This window comes from Danio rerio, chromosome 17 (genome assembly GCF_052040795.2).
Source record: "Danio rerio strain M-AB ecotype USA chromosome 17, GRCz13ab, whole genome shotgun sequence".
In the NCBI taxonomy this organism is placed as follows: Eukaryota; Metazoa; Chordata; class Actinopteri; order Cypriniformes; family Danionidae; genus Danio; species Danio rerio.
The window spans coordinates 44,800,621-44,816,010 of NC_141037.1; the positions used below are offsets into that span (position 1 = coordinate 44,800,621).

Consider the following 15,390-nt stretch of genomic DNA (forward strand, 5'->3'; position numbering starts at 1 on the left):
AATATAAAAGAAACGGATGAGGTATAAAAAAATGCACCCCCTTACAGTTGTCATGAAGGGTAATATTAGCTATATGAACCAAAATCACTCTTTGTACCAGGCTTTGTACCAGGCTGTAAACACCTTTTTTTCTGCTGTAAAGTTGGCCATTCTAACAGTGGGCTAAATTGAAATTTGCTCTATTATAGAGCCAGGACTACCGGATTTATGATGAATTGTAGTTTCAGTTACTTCCGCATTGGCCTCCCGAGGGAGAGCGGGAGGTTGCCGCTTGGTGACCACACACACACACAGCCACACACACTGTCATAAGCTCGTCTGAGCTCCAGAGAGCACTGCACATCGGATAATTTATCAAGGATGTACTGCTGGATCATGTCTCACTATAGTTGTTGAACAGGATATTTAATTCATTGTGTCCCTATTCAAATACTCTTCGGTTTTTTAAATCTATTAGGTACGATGTCACAGCTTCAATCTTTTACTTTCACACTTGTACATAGTAATTTTAGTGAAAACCTCAAATACTGTTGGTTGTGCACCTTTTTTACCGACCAACTTTGTCGACTCCATTATAACAACACAAATCACTCTGCCTATTCATGCCAGAGTCCCGTTGAAAAAGTGAATGACAGGTGGTAATGTGTGTGTAACTTATCTGTATTTATTTATGATTTGTTTATGAGTAAAACAAAGACCATGCTGGTCAGGTAGTTGAAACAGTAGGCTACAAATAATTTATTCATTATGAATGAATGAATTATTCATAAATATGTTATTCATCGTCTAACGCAATGTTTCACATTAGACATTGTACGATGCCAAATTGGTCGACATCGCCCAACCCTGCCCAATATTAATTCTTTTTCCACTGCACCATGACTTTATATTCTATACTGTACATTACTTCTGTTAAGTGACAAGACTCTTGTCTAAACAAAGTCAGACCTAAATGTCCTATTAAATCATTAAAAATCAAGATAAAATCATGCTGTTGTTTTTTGGTAAAATAAGCATAATCTAGAGGCCTTTGTCTTTCATATAAGCCACTTTTTATACCAAATGATTAACTAGAAGTCACATTTATTTGTTATTCCTAAAACTTGGATAGGTGACAAGAGTTTTGTCAGGTAGTGTGTTTGTTTGACTGTTTTATTTAGGGGCTGTTTACATGATGTTTTCGGCCACAAAAAAAAGTAATAATAATTCTTACATTACTAATGCTTTCCTTCTTAGACTTTACACACCTGAAACTTGCCTACAGCACTTATTCATTGTTGCTCTTATAGTTGTGTAAATTGCTTCCTTGTCCTCATTTGTAAGTCGCTTTGTATAAAAGCACCTGCTAAATGACTAAATGTAATATAAACAAGGGTGTTTTTGCGACTGGACACACGTAAATAGTTACAATGTGAAGGTTTAAGAAGATGTCGAAAACATGTAGAAACTTAGATTTGGGTGAACTACCCCTTAAAACAGTTGTTGCTGCTACTGACATTTATCTGCTAATAAAATGTATTGCATAAAATAAGAACATAGTATGACATGATTAACCCTTGTGGGTTGTTGGGGATGTTTTCATCCACTTTAAGGTGATTTTGAGTCTTAATTTGACCACAACTTTCTCTGTGTTTTTCAGCAAACTGAAAGATTTTCGGTGACTAATCTTATTTTGAAACATATTTTAGGAAAATGGTTTGGAATTTTTAAAAAACTCAACAATACATTCTGGGTAAATTGAATACCTTTTCATTGTCGGTGGTTGTTTTTGCCACATTGACTTCCATTATATAAGTGTTAAAGAGAGGTGTGCACACTTATCTTAAAATGTTTGTGTTAATAAAAAAAAAATAAGCACCTCAGCTCTCAAAACATAGTAAACATAGTAAGAGTATTCATCCACACATCCTATAATTTGCTGTTTTACTCCACAGAACTCCATATCAAAAGCCATAAAACTTTTTTGCAAAAGCCTTTCTAAAGGGTTAATGGTGTCAACTGATGATCAAAAGTACAAATGACAAGAAGAGGGACAACCACCACCAATCAAAAACGAATGAGCATTTGGTGTCATGGCTTTGCAATCAAAAAATGTGACTATAATAGAAGTCAATGAGGTAAAAACAGCCTGAACATGACAAAAAGGTAGTCAATTTGAACAATACACAAGGGTAAAAGTATTGTTTGTTACCATCGGGTGGGTTGGAGAAGGGGTTGTATATGATGGTGTCCAGTGTGCAGGGTCCTCTAGATGAGGGTACAGCAGGGAATCCTGGGATCAGACAGGCGAAGATGAGAAGCTGCTCTTCAGCACAGTGATTCTGTAAAGCCTGCAGCCAGAGCAGGAACAGACGCATGCCCTCACAGCGGATCTGCACACACAAACACATCTGCATTCACACTGTTCACTACAAAGTTCACCAAACACCTTTTGATTCTTTAACTCTCTTACCTTAAAAGAGTTTCCAGTGTGCAAAAGTTTTTTGAGTATAGAACCTGTAGAAGAAAAGATAATCTTCATTAAATTGAAGAAGTTGGGTTTTGATTTTATGAAATGACAATAAACAAGAGTTAACCACTTTACACTTGTAAGAATGTGAGAATCCATGATATATACAGTTGAAATCTGAATTATTAAACCCCCTTTACATTTTTTTTATTTTATTTTTTTCCCCAAAATTATGTTTAACAGAGCAAGGAAATTTTCACAGTATGTCTGATAATATTTTTTTTCTTCTGGAGAAAGTCTTATTTGTTTTTTTATTTGTTTTGTAAACATTTTAAGTTCAAAATTAATAGCCCTCTTTAAGCTATATTTTTTTCCCATAGCCTACAGAACAAGCCATCGTTATACAATAACTTGCCTAACTACCCTAGTAACCTAATTAACCTAGTTAAGCCTTTGCATGTCACTTTAAGATGTATAGAAGTGTCTTGAAAAATATCTAGTCAAATATTATGTACTGTCATCATGGCAAAGATAAAATAAATCAGTTATTAAAGATGAGTTATTAAAACTATTATGTTTAGAAATGTGCTAAAAAATCTTCTCTGTTAAATAGAAATCGGGGAAAAAATAAACATATTTTGTGTGTGTGTGTGTGTGTGTGTGTGTGTGTGTGAGGATAATGTAATACATACACATAAATAAAAACAAAAACTATACAAAAACAGATGATTTTTGCATATTTAAACTTATATATAATTTGTGTCATACACACATCCATTTTATATCTAAATATAAATAAACATATTTTCAAATATATGTATGCATGTGTGTATTTATCTACACAAAAATAGTCACAGTACACACACATTTAAAATCATGATTAATCTTTGCCCATTGCTTATTTTTATGCTTTTGTATATTACTAACTGCCATCTTAAATCTGTTTTATTAAAAAAAAAAAAAAAAAAGTTATATTCAGGATGGACAAGCTCTGGCTGTAATATTGAAATGCCAAATTACAATAAACAATTATAAAGAAAGAACTTCTAGAATTTATCAAGAAAGAATTATAAAGAACATTTCTTATTCCAAAAAAGAGAAGATAATTTGTTTGTTTATAAACCTTTAGAAATGCCTTTAAAGCAAAAATAAATGTTTTTATAAAAATGACACTTGGAAATTATATCATGATTACTTTTATTCCACAGCCATAGAGAACAAGCTTTAAAACAGTAGTCCATAATTAGCTTCATTCATTTGCAATGGTGTGCAGTATGTAGTTTCACTTTAATTTACAAACGTTTTGCTTTGTGGTGCGGCATCCTCAAGCTGGTCACACATTAAACACGAAGCAGAGCCACACCACGTTTAAAATCCTTTATCAATCTTTTATTCATTTATCCATTTTCTCTTCAGCTTAGTCCCTTTATTAATTAAGTGTCGCCACAGCGGAATGAACCGCCAACATGTCCAGCATATTTTTTACGCATTGGATGCCCTTCCAGCCACAACCCAACACTGGGAAACACCCATGCACACTCTTCACACACATACACTAATGGCTATTATTTTCACCTATATCACATGTACAACTTAACAAGCAACTTAACATAGAAGTTCCAGCAAATTGAAACCATGTCTGTCAGGTTTTCAGAGTTGAAGTTCAGTTTAGCTCTGTCTTGTCTGTAATTTAAATCTGTCTTGTCTGTCTTTCTGTTTGCCTTAAGTCTGTCTTGTCTGTAATTTAAGTATGTCTGCCTGTCTCCTTCTCTCTGCCTGTCTTTGCCTCGTCTGTAAGTCTGTCTCAATGTGCACGGCTTTAATTGAGGTTATCGCCTCCTTTGAGGGTCTTCCTGTATGCAAGACTGAAACCAGGAACGAAACGCATAATTTCATTTAGTAATTTGCATTTCAAACGAAGCCTCTCATTTGCATTTCTCATTTATTAACCTCCTGCTCTCACTCTCTCCGTAGCTAATTATTTTCTCAGAAAAAGTATTAAACCAGGTTACGGTGACTCTCCTGAACCCACTTTAACAGGCAGAACCCTCACAGACTGAATTATTAGAAATAATGCACAAAGCAATGGTGATACTGTAAGCAATATTTCAATGGCAACGAACCACGTCAGTGTAACGTGTGATTTGAACAACTCTTACCTATACTGTGATACTGCCATCGACTGTTGATTTTCTCAGGTAGAAGTTGCAGGATTTTCTGATGGGAAAGAAAAGACACACAGTGAGCACAAATAAAACAGCATAAACATTAAAAGCTTGGATAAAGGTGGTCATTTTACTTTGTATTTTCAATATAAAGACCAAAATATTAGGGATGCTCCGATCAGGATTTTTGCACCCGTACTGATTCCTTGTCATTGTTATCAGCCAATACCAAGTATCGATTCTGATGCTTTTATATAACTTTGCCATTACATAAGCACATTTTCCTTTTGTGTATGAGATCTCGCCTTACCTAAGAGACAGCGTTGCCAACCTAGCAACTTTGTCGCTATATTTATCAACTTTTCAAACCCGTTAAGCGACAAAAAAAAAAAAAAAAGACTAACGACAAATCTAGCGACTTCTTTTGTGTGTTACTGGAGATTTTCACAGACTGTCATTTGTCCATACTGTATCGTCCCTACTCTTCTCAACAAGCTACCGTCGACCCCTCCCCTGCCTTAGAGCACTGACAGGCGGCCCTGTCCTCGTACAGCAGTCTCTCCCACCTGCAGCCTGAGAGCAGATCACCTCTTTGCATACCAACGACAAACGATTTAGGAGTGAGAAGTATTTTTTTTATTGTACAGGCAAACCGATCTGCTTCTCCTTTATTTTAACCATTTAATTAGACCGTTTATTATTTTTGTTCACAATCACAGATGTTTTGTGACAGTTTCGGGACTTGTCTGAGTTTATTACGTCAGAGAGATTATTGCAAATTCACCACACATCTATAATGATATACTGTATTCAAACAGCAATAAACTTAGTTAAATTGGCAAGCATATACAAAGCGTAGTGCAAATATAAATACCCCTTTATTATAACCATATGCTGTTAAATTAACAGAAAAGCTAGAACCTGATGACGTCAGTGATATGCAAATTGACTTAAGACATAATCTAGCGACTTTTATCGACTTTGAGCAGACCTTAGTGCCTTTTCATTGAAAATAGTTGGCAACAGTCCTAAGAAATAAATTAAGGATGTTGCATACATGAAATGGTCAAAAGCAGCACAAACAAATAATGGATAAAACGCATAGAATTTTTTTAAAAGAAAAATAAAATAAATAATAAAATAAATAAAAATAAAACTTGGAAACATTGCTCACATGTTGTAGCACTGTGGTCGTATAATTTGGGTAGTAAATTGGTAAACTAACACTTGCGATCGGTTCATGAGATCGGCCTGATCATGGAGTACCAATAGAGTCATGAAATGTAATTATCGGCCGATCGATCGAAGCATCCCTACATAATAGCTTATATAGACCATTTTTAGGGGTGTAAACAAAAACAATGTTCCCAACGTATTTCCTGTTTCACATGTTTAATTTCTATCCACTTGTTAAGTGGTGACGTGTTGGTGACATATGTAATGCTGTTTCCGGGTCCAAGCCGCCACTTATTTGAGTTGAGAAATTATTTGTTTATGATCACTTTTAATTCATATCACACATTAAAGTTAATTTTATATAAAGTCATAGTGTACACAACAATCTCTGGGCTTGCTGCATCACAAATACCAAAATTTTAACAATTTATAAAAAAATGAATGACTTTCTGGCCATCGGTTATTAAGCATGGATTGCGATCGTGATTTTAAAAAGCTTTAAATCGATTTGTAAACGTTTATAATTAATTTACTTAGGGGTCTCCCCATACATTTGAATATAGCCCTTGGACCCGGAAGCCGCTTCGCGTGACGTCAAACTTAACAATCGGATAGCTTCTGAGAATCCTAAAAGAGTAACATATTGATACATAATGTTATGATAGCTGTTTTAACATTAAGTTATGTTTAAATTGCCACTTGTTACAGTTATGAAACAGTTTGATAACAAGCAGGAAATGTTCATGGGCTAATAACCACATTGCAATTGTCTATATTTGCCATATATTTACATACTTATGTGGCTACAAAGAATGTGTGAGTGGACAAACGTCACCACGCGTCACACCAGAGTGTTCCACGGTACCACACATAATAATCTAACACAATAAAAATATGACCAGCAGGAGGCAGTTATGTAACCTAATGTACATACTGACCTGAGACCAGGGCACACGGAGAGATTTACTCAAGTTTATAGAGCAAAGAAAATTAAATAGGCTAATCATGATTGTCTCATTAATCGTATCAAGTTTTATTTTTATGATGGTTTGTTCACTGAAAAATACATTTTTAAAATGTCGTGGATCAACTGAATTAGTTTTTGCTGTATTAGATGACATTATGACTGACTGTATACTATACAACAATGATAGTAATTCAATAATATAAATCAACAAAAGAAAAAAAAAATATTTTGTGATTCATTTTTGACACGCTGCTGTTAATAAGCTGCAATAAACTGAATAAGGAGACAATAAAAGAAACATGATGGGTCTAACTGATTCAACTCCCTCAACACACCTAATTAATTAAAAAAAAAAACGCAGTCAGGGTTAATTTAGTTGATTAATTTTTCATCAAAGAAAAAAATTGCCAGAAACAAACACACTTAAAGGGCACCTATTTTACCCCTTTTTGATGATTTAAGATAAGTCTCGTTTCTCCAGAATGTCTGTAAAGTTTCAGCTCAAAACACCCATCAGATTATTTATTATATCTTTATAAATGTTGGAAATTTAAGCTGTTAGGACATTTTAGCTGTTTTGGTAAAGCTTTTTTGATGGTCCATTTGTGTATTAGTAGACTGTCAGCTTAATATCTGTTCATACAGCTCCTTCAACAGATATTTAACTGACTATAAGAAACTATTCAAGTACATGTCAACTTACACTAACCCTAACCTCAACCCCAACCTAACAGTCTACTTAATCTAATGAGAATTAGTTAGCATGTAGATGCAATGTAACTTAAATTCAACAAATGGACCATTATAATAAATTGTGAGTGCCGTTTGTGTTGCCTGTGCCTTTAATTGTTGATATGATAATACGTATTACTATGGACACATAATAATATGCGCCTGTCAATCAATTTGGTGGGTGGGGAAACCACACTCTTACGCCACGTTGCAGTGGAACTCAAAATTGCAGGGATTTGGATCCGATTTTAATGTCAGGAAATTATAAAAAAGAGACTTATGGTTTCCATCACTCCAATATGACTGTGAACACACTAGACCTGCACACAGTTTTATCCAAACAGCTTACAAAAGTGAATTCATCATAGGTGCCCTTACTCCACCAGTCTGTAAACACTGCCATAATTGCCAAAACACACACATTCAATCTCACCAGTCTTTTTTTTTTACTTCTTTTTTTTTTTCTTGTTTATAAAAAGGTTGCTGACAGGAAAGTATATTACTCAGCCGATTTTAGTAAGATATATATTTACAACAGTAATCAACGCACATACATTAGAGTGTAAAATTCAGGAAATATGGTAAAATTTTAAACTTTGTCGGGCAGAAATTTTAAATTTAAAAATTTAAAAACACGCATTAGATTGTAAACAATGACATTTAGAATACCCACACTGAAAATTCTGTCATAAATTGTTTCACTGGTGTTGTTTTATACACCTAAAGCTTCTGGTCATCCATAATTGAAGATATTTTTATTCAGTTCTGAGAGGTTAACACCCCTCCATTCACAGCCTCTGTACATTCCAACCTAGATATTGATATTGGCAAAATCCAATATCAGACAAACTCTATCAAGGATCAATGAAAGCCAGGTGTACAGCATGGAACAATATCAGGATGAGTAACAGAAGTTTTGGGTGAACAGAATCATTTCTGCCTTTAGTATGATAGGACAGGAAAAGAAGTGACAGGAAATCATTGCTACCCACACAGATGTTACTTGGGTGGGCCGCCCAGGTAAATTTACAGCTTAATTATATTTAGTGACTTTTTTTTTTTTTTTAACCGCCCAATATACTGGTGGTTATGCACAATCTTTAGTCATTTGAGACAGCACACTTTATAACAGGAATCTCACAATATTCTATCTTGCTTTGACCAAAAAAAAAAAAAGAAAAGTTATTCATCTTTCATTTATATCCATTATTATATAGCTTATTTTTTCAGTGAATGACTGACTGCTTCCTCAAATGCACAAAATATAAGCAGTTGTCTTAGTTGTGTTTAATTTGATGGAATAACATGGCCATTCATTTTTCAGGCTATTAAATTAGAATTTATTAGAACATTAATATAAGAATTTATTTATTTATTTTAAATTATTAAATTAAATTACAACTTGTATTTTAACATTTATTTTGGCTTGAACAGTTTATTGATAACTAACCAAAGAACATTTACCTGAGCTCTGAAAAGTTTTGTATGTAGGCCTTTGGTAAAAAATGTAATATTAGAGCCATGGCTGTGTCGGTGACTAAAATGAAACTATTTCTCTTATCAGAAAACAATAAACACAATTATCCCAGGTGCAGCATTGTATTAGATATGATCAAATATGAACAAAACATAGAGAAAACACCTCAACCCTTTACAGGGAAACAGCCACCCGTGGGAGTCGAATTCTCCGCCTTTACTATTGAATAAAGCTCGGCTGCCCCCTACTGGTAATGTATTTCCTGAGTCAAGAGAGTTTCCCTGAGTGCTACGGCTAACCGCACCTGGTCAAGGCATTCTGCTCCATGAGATGCGCATTTCTAAAGGCACATCTGTAACCTAAACACCTGTGATCGATTAACTAGGCGAAAATCTTCTCTCTTTACCCGTTTCGTTCTGTATGCGCAAGACCTGTTAATACTCACACCGACAGTCTCATGTGCTCAGCAGAGCCACAGAGATGCAACTTTTTGGAATTTAAAAATTTGTCCAGCCGGGGTTTTCAAATCTCCTAAAATGCCCAGGATTCGGCTTTTGGTGTTGCTAACTTTTTACTTTAGCCTTAAATACTTTTGTTTGGCTTCACAGCTTAAAGTGCACAAGAGCCTCTCACTCAAACATTCATTCATTCATTTATTTTCTTTTTACCCTAATCCCTTTATATATCCGGGGTCACCACTGGAATGAACAGCCAACTTATCCAGCATGTTTTACACAGTGGATGCCCTTCCAGCTGCAACTCACCACTGGGAAACACCCATACACTCCCATTCACACACACACACACTATGGAAAATTTAGCTTACCCAATTCACCTATACAGCATGTTATTGGACTGTGGGGGAAACCACAGTACCCGGGGGAAGCCCACACCAACAGAGGGAGAACATGCAAACTCCACACAAAAATGCCAACAGACCCACATGAGGCTCAAACCAGTGATCTCCCAGTGCTTCCCACTGCACTACGGTGACGCCAGACAGAAACATAAAATATTAATTAATTCTTTAATGTAACGACTTCGAAAAACATTACAACATATTCAGAGAGGATGAAATAACTGCCTATGGCTGCAAAATATATATACACCATTAGAAATGGTTAATCAACGAATTTGACTTAATAATCATTTTTTTAAATAGTCTACACGTTTCAATTTTGTAATCATTATAATTTTTTGTCTGTTTTATTTATATTTATTGTTTTATTTTGTCATTTATTTCCATTCCTTTGCTGTATTTTTTATTATTCATTTCTAAAATGTTTTGGCATTCAAGTTTACTTTGAACCTGTAAAGCCTGGTTTATTCTCGAAGCGTCCACTAGTTCGATTGAGTGCGCACAGCGAATGTGATGTCATTGCAGAGTTTGCAGAGGTTTGCTTTGGGTGCACGTGACATGATTTTGGCCGGTGTATCGCATGATTTTTTTGAGACTCGAGTGAACAGTGTGCGCTGCGCCGCGTTTGATTTGAGTTGAATATGAATTACTTTGAAGGGATTTTGCCTGAAACAGTACAACCTGATGATCAATAATTCTTGGCTAGAAAATGGAATAGCCGTGAGAAAGGAGCTAAGTTTTTGTTAAAAGGTTTGGAAAAACCTGAGGGATAAGTTTGGTAAAGCCAAAAGAGACCATGGCAAAAGTGGAGACCCAGATACACAATTACAGAAATATGTTTTTCCACCAGTCATAGGTTATACACTGGTGTATATGTTACAATTTTGAATTTAAAGCAAACGAATAGTTACAAACTAAAATTAAGTAACAAATAAAGTATTTGATGACAGGAAAAGAATATTTGAACGGCACAAAATAATATTTGATCGGTTTACAATATACTGATGGCCTAGTTGTCTAGGCTGTATTGGTGAAAATGGTCAGGAATGTTGGACCATTATTGCCTTTTTAGCGTTAGTATATGACAGTAACTAGCCAGACAGTAATGTGTGAATTGTGGAGCGGGCTAAATCCAATAAAACATTCAGACATCAGTGTGCTTTTTTTTTTTTTGGTTCCTTTTATTCTTGCCAAAACAAAAAATATATTTGCAGAGCCACTCATGTTCTGTTGTCATTAATAATTTAATAAACTTTAATAGGTAAAACTGTCCGAGATATGAACAAAAGCAAGTGATGCATCAAAGTTTGATTTTTTTTTGAATGGTTATAAAAATCTTTATAATCATTAAAATATTTAGTAAAAACAATAAAAATAATTAATTAAAAAATAATTAATAATATAAATGATTAGGGATGTAACGGTATCAGAATTTCACGGTACGGTAATACCTCGCTATGAATGGCACAGTGCAGTATTTATTAAATAACTTAATAATATATAAATTTAATAATAAACTTAATAATGAATAAAATTATTGTTAAAAATTAAATGTTTTGTTTGCTGCATATATTTATTATTTACGTGAGTAAATGGTGTGTTTCAATCTGGCTACCACCGCAAGTATATTGGATACCTATGGAAAACACTGGAAATTAAGTTGGAGTGAGAGGGGGGATGGGATTGGGAAATGTCAGCAGTCACATTAACTAATAGGCCGATTGACCCAACAGTAAGAACTAACCTTCTAATAACATTTAGACTTCAGTTTAATGAATGAATCCCTTTTCTAGGGATATAAGGCTTTACAATAATAACTTATGACAATAACAACAATTACAATATGTTGTGTCATTGATTACCTTAGTACTGCACAACCCTTCTGACACCCTACAATCAGTGTCTATCAACAGACAGTTACACGTGTCCCTGTTGGGTACACACAAATAGATTAGGATTGACACTAATGCAACAGTAATGTCATCAGTGAAAGTGCATTACGTTTAATGCTATTATAAGACACCAAACAATGGCGATCTGGGATCAAGTCTGTCGCCACAAACACACGTCCACAACTGATGATTAAACCCACTCAAAGAGTGGCAGACATGACATTCTACCCTAGAGCATCACCATAATCTCAGGTGTTACAAGACAGCTGTCAGTCAAGCTGCCAACAGAGCGTCTCAACATGTCATTTTGGTTTATGTCCTGTGTTGATGTGGAACGTGACGACACATGAGTATGAGAGCATTCAAGCACCTTTGTATTGATCTTTAGCGTCTATCCGTTTGCGGAAGGACAGCAGTGGATTACAGCCCGTCACTATCGTGAGGAAACTGACAAGTAACCGGAGCTGATATCCAGTGGCAGGATCTGTTTAATCCGGCACACTCGGGGTCCGCAGAAGAAGGCTGATGTTTCAGTAATGCTTCCTGCAGCGCTGACGGAAAGCGCTCCCCTGCCGTGCCGGCCCAGCGTCTGGAATGGCGGATTTGAGATGGTGGCGTGAAGCTGGCGAGTTGCAGCCATTTGCCAGAGTCTGTGCTAATCTGCAGCAGCTCTCCAAGCATAAGGATGAAGCATTACCGCAGGCTTTCCTGCAACGGCGTTATCCGCACTCATGTGCTGACCAAACGGTGAGCAACGGCTGACAATACACCTGTGTGGAGAGATGGACCTGCACTACAGGTGAACGATTAGATCTACAGGCATGTTTTGCTATTTCTGTGCAGAATTTTGTTAAATAAATGGATTTTTTTTTTAAAGTATTGTAACAAAAAAAAAAAATCAAACATTAAAAAAAAACATTAACTTTGTTTATCAGTTTGTGTGGTACGCATTAGGTCTGCAACTAACGATTATCTTAATAATCGATTAATCTGTCGATTATTTTATCGATAAATCGATGAATCATATTTTTAAAAAAGCATTAATTTCCAACCGTTTATTACAAAGAAATCATCCCTGAGCTGTTAATAAAATAATAATAATAATAATAATAATAATAATAATAATAATAATAAAATTAAAAAACTAAGTTTTGTCCTGTTTTCAGTTCAAATATCTAAATACTTTAAAATCAAGATACAAACTAGACAAATGAAATAGCATCAAAAATTATGTCTTGTTTTCTAAAAAAAAAAAAAACTAAAAACTAAGTGATTGTTTGCTTAAACAAGTTCAATTATTTGTGAATTGGGTAAGAAAAATAATCCTAATGAGATATAATCTAAAACAGAAAGTTTTACTAGTTCTCATGAGCATGTAAGTGATCCTGATCTATAACGTGAGATGGTCGTCGCCATGTTTACTTGCGGCCACATGTTTGCCTCAATAAAAGCAGAACACGCAGGATTCAGCACGTAAATTCATCAGTTACTCCCAAAATACATGCAAGCAAGTGGCTTGTAAACTTAGAGAAGAGTAGATTCAACTTTATAGTTGCTTTCACTGTGTAATGTGTGTCTGACATGAATAAAACACATCAGCAAATTATATTTGAATGGATTCCTTCCTTGTGTTTTACAAACTCTTAGAAATGTTTTGTTATACTAGTACTTGTGTGTATTTACATGTCTAAATCATAAATTAAGCATTAGGCGGTTAAAATGCTGCATATTTGTGATAAAATGACACGTCTTTCTCAGCGGGGTTAAGTTGGTTTTGTTTAAAAAAAAAAAAAAACAGTCTCTTACTGAGAGCTCTGCTAACGCTAACTTGTCATGCTTGTCAAGCTGTATAACAAGTAAAACATCAGCACCAGGCACTTTACGGTTGTCACTTCGAAACGGAACAAAATTAGGATCTGTAGTGTTTTACCAAGCTGTTGAACTCCCTTCCTGCTCTTCCCTGACTTTAAGGCACCAAACTCTGTATCAGTGGTTGAGAGAGCCTGTGCTCACTCTGCTCCGCGCTGAACTAAAGAGTTTTTTAATAATCAAACGACCTTGTCGCACGACACAACAAATCGATTATGAAATTCATTGACAACGCTTTTAGTCATAAATTTTTGTCGATTTAATTGATTTGTTGTTGCAACCCTTGTAAGCTTTTTAGAGGCTTTTCCACACCATAACTCTCCCAGGTGTGGGAAAGTCGTCGAAATAAGATTAGATTAGGAAGTGCGCCGAAATTTGATCTTGCTCCTCTTAATACAGCATATAATAGCCTGCAGATTTGTTCTGCAAGTTCGTTCTCTGCTTTTTTGAAATTGAGAAACAGCCAGTGTTTTCATGCCTAAATAAAACGAAAGCACAGAACTGACTCTCATTTAAGAGTAAGGGGCGCCCCCTGGTGGTTTGACGGTATGGGTTGCATATTGGTAGGATCAGCTCTTTAATGTTTATTACCACCCTTCATCGAAAGATTGAAAACACGGGAGAAATACAGGAAAATACTTTTACAGGATGATAGCAGGATAGAACTGTAAATACAGTTAAGTCCCGGGAAAAACAGGAGGGTTGACAGGTATAGGAGTCCAGCCATGTATATTGACCCAGTGGAGGCCTTCGGTGAACTGTTCCTTTAAGTTTCAAGTGTGCTTTCTGGATTTTGGAAAGCAGAACTGGACACACAAAGCTCACTTACTGATGCCATTCTGCTTTAAAATGTTCACATGTATTTGTGTGTTCATTTTGAAAAGCACTCATTATCTGACTCTGTGTAACTCTGTATGAGGCACGTGTATCTTATAGAATGCTTTTATGATACAAAATTAATGTACAATGGTCAGTTATGTCTTCAGATAAATCATAAAACGTGACAAAAGACCTCTGCATCTATTAGACTCAATGCTATGTCATCTGTTTTAAACAGCCATCGTAAAAAAAAAAATAATAAAAACACATTAATAAGTTCACCCATGTAAGGAAAAGCAAGTAAATGATGTGGGAATGGCAGTCACACGATACAAGAAGCAAAAGCAAACAGTCAAAAAAGAAGCACAGAGGATCAAAGGTCACTGTATATAAATACATGGTTAGTGAGGGATTTTTAATCTCACGGTTTCATGGAAAGCTGTAGCTCAAGGCACAGCATAAATCAAACAAAAATGTTTACAAAATATGAGTTGAAGACAATAGGGAACAACGCTAACTTTTAATTGAATGATTTTCATAATCAACAGTACTGATATTATTTTAAGAAGACAATTATCAGTTTTTTTTTTTTTTTCCTTTGGGGTTTGAAATCGGCACAGTGAAAGTCTATGTTAAAACAGGTCAGGAGTGTTTGTTTGCTGACAGCATAGGCTTTATTAGCTTTATTACACTTATGGACTCCTCATGCATTTAAGCTAACTTTAAATTGGGTTAGTCATATCCATATATCTATCAATCTATCATTCTATCCCTCTATCCATCTATGTATCTATCCTACTATCCGTCTATCTATCTGTCTGTCCGTCCGCCTGCCCATCCATCCATCCATCCATCTATCCATCCATCCATGTCTTTATCTATCATCTGTCAATCTATCTATCAATCTATCCTTCTATCCATCCATCTATCTATCTACCTATCCTCCTATATGTCTATCCATCTATTCGTCTATCCATCTATCCAT

General features: G+C 35.2%; 1 protein-coding gene across 18 annotated transcripts in view; it reads right to left on the minus strand.

Annotated features, from left to right (window-relative positions):
- Window positions 1-15,390, minus strand: part of ralgapa2 (Ral GTPase activating protein catalytic subunit alpha 2) — a 324,396-nt gene that overhangs the window by 208,529 nt on the left and 100,477 nt on the right. For all 18 annotated transcript variants that reach the window (XR_015513714.1, XR_015513715.1, XM_087290968.1 and 15 more), the window contains exons 4-6: window positions 4,609-4,666; window positions 2,453-2,496; window positions 2,192-2,372 (exon numbers count right to left, since the gene is read on the minus strand). Coding sequence is in view for 16 of the 18 variants with exons in the window: in XM_087290968.1 (XP_087147094.1) it covers window positions 2,192-2,372; window positions 2,453-2,496; window positions 4,609-4,666 (283 nt within the window). In the remaining 2 variants the exon portion in view is untranslated. The remainder of the gene's footprint in view (window positions 1-2,191; window positions 2,373-2,452; window positions 2,497-4,608; window positions 4,667-15,390) is intronic.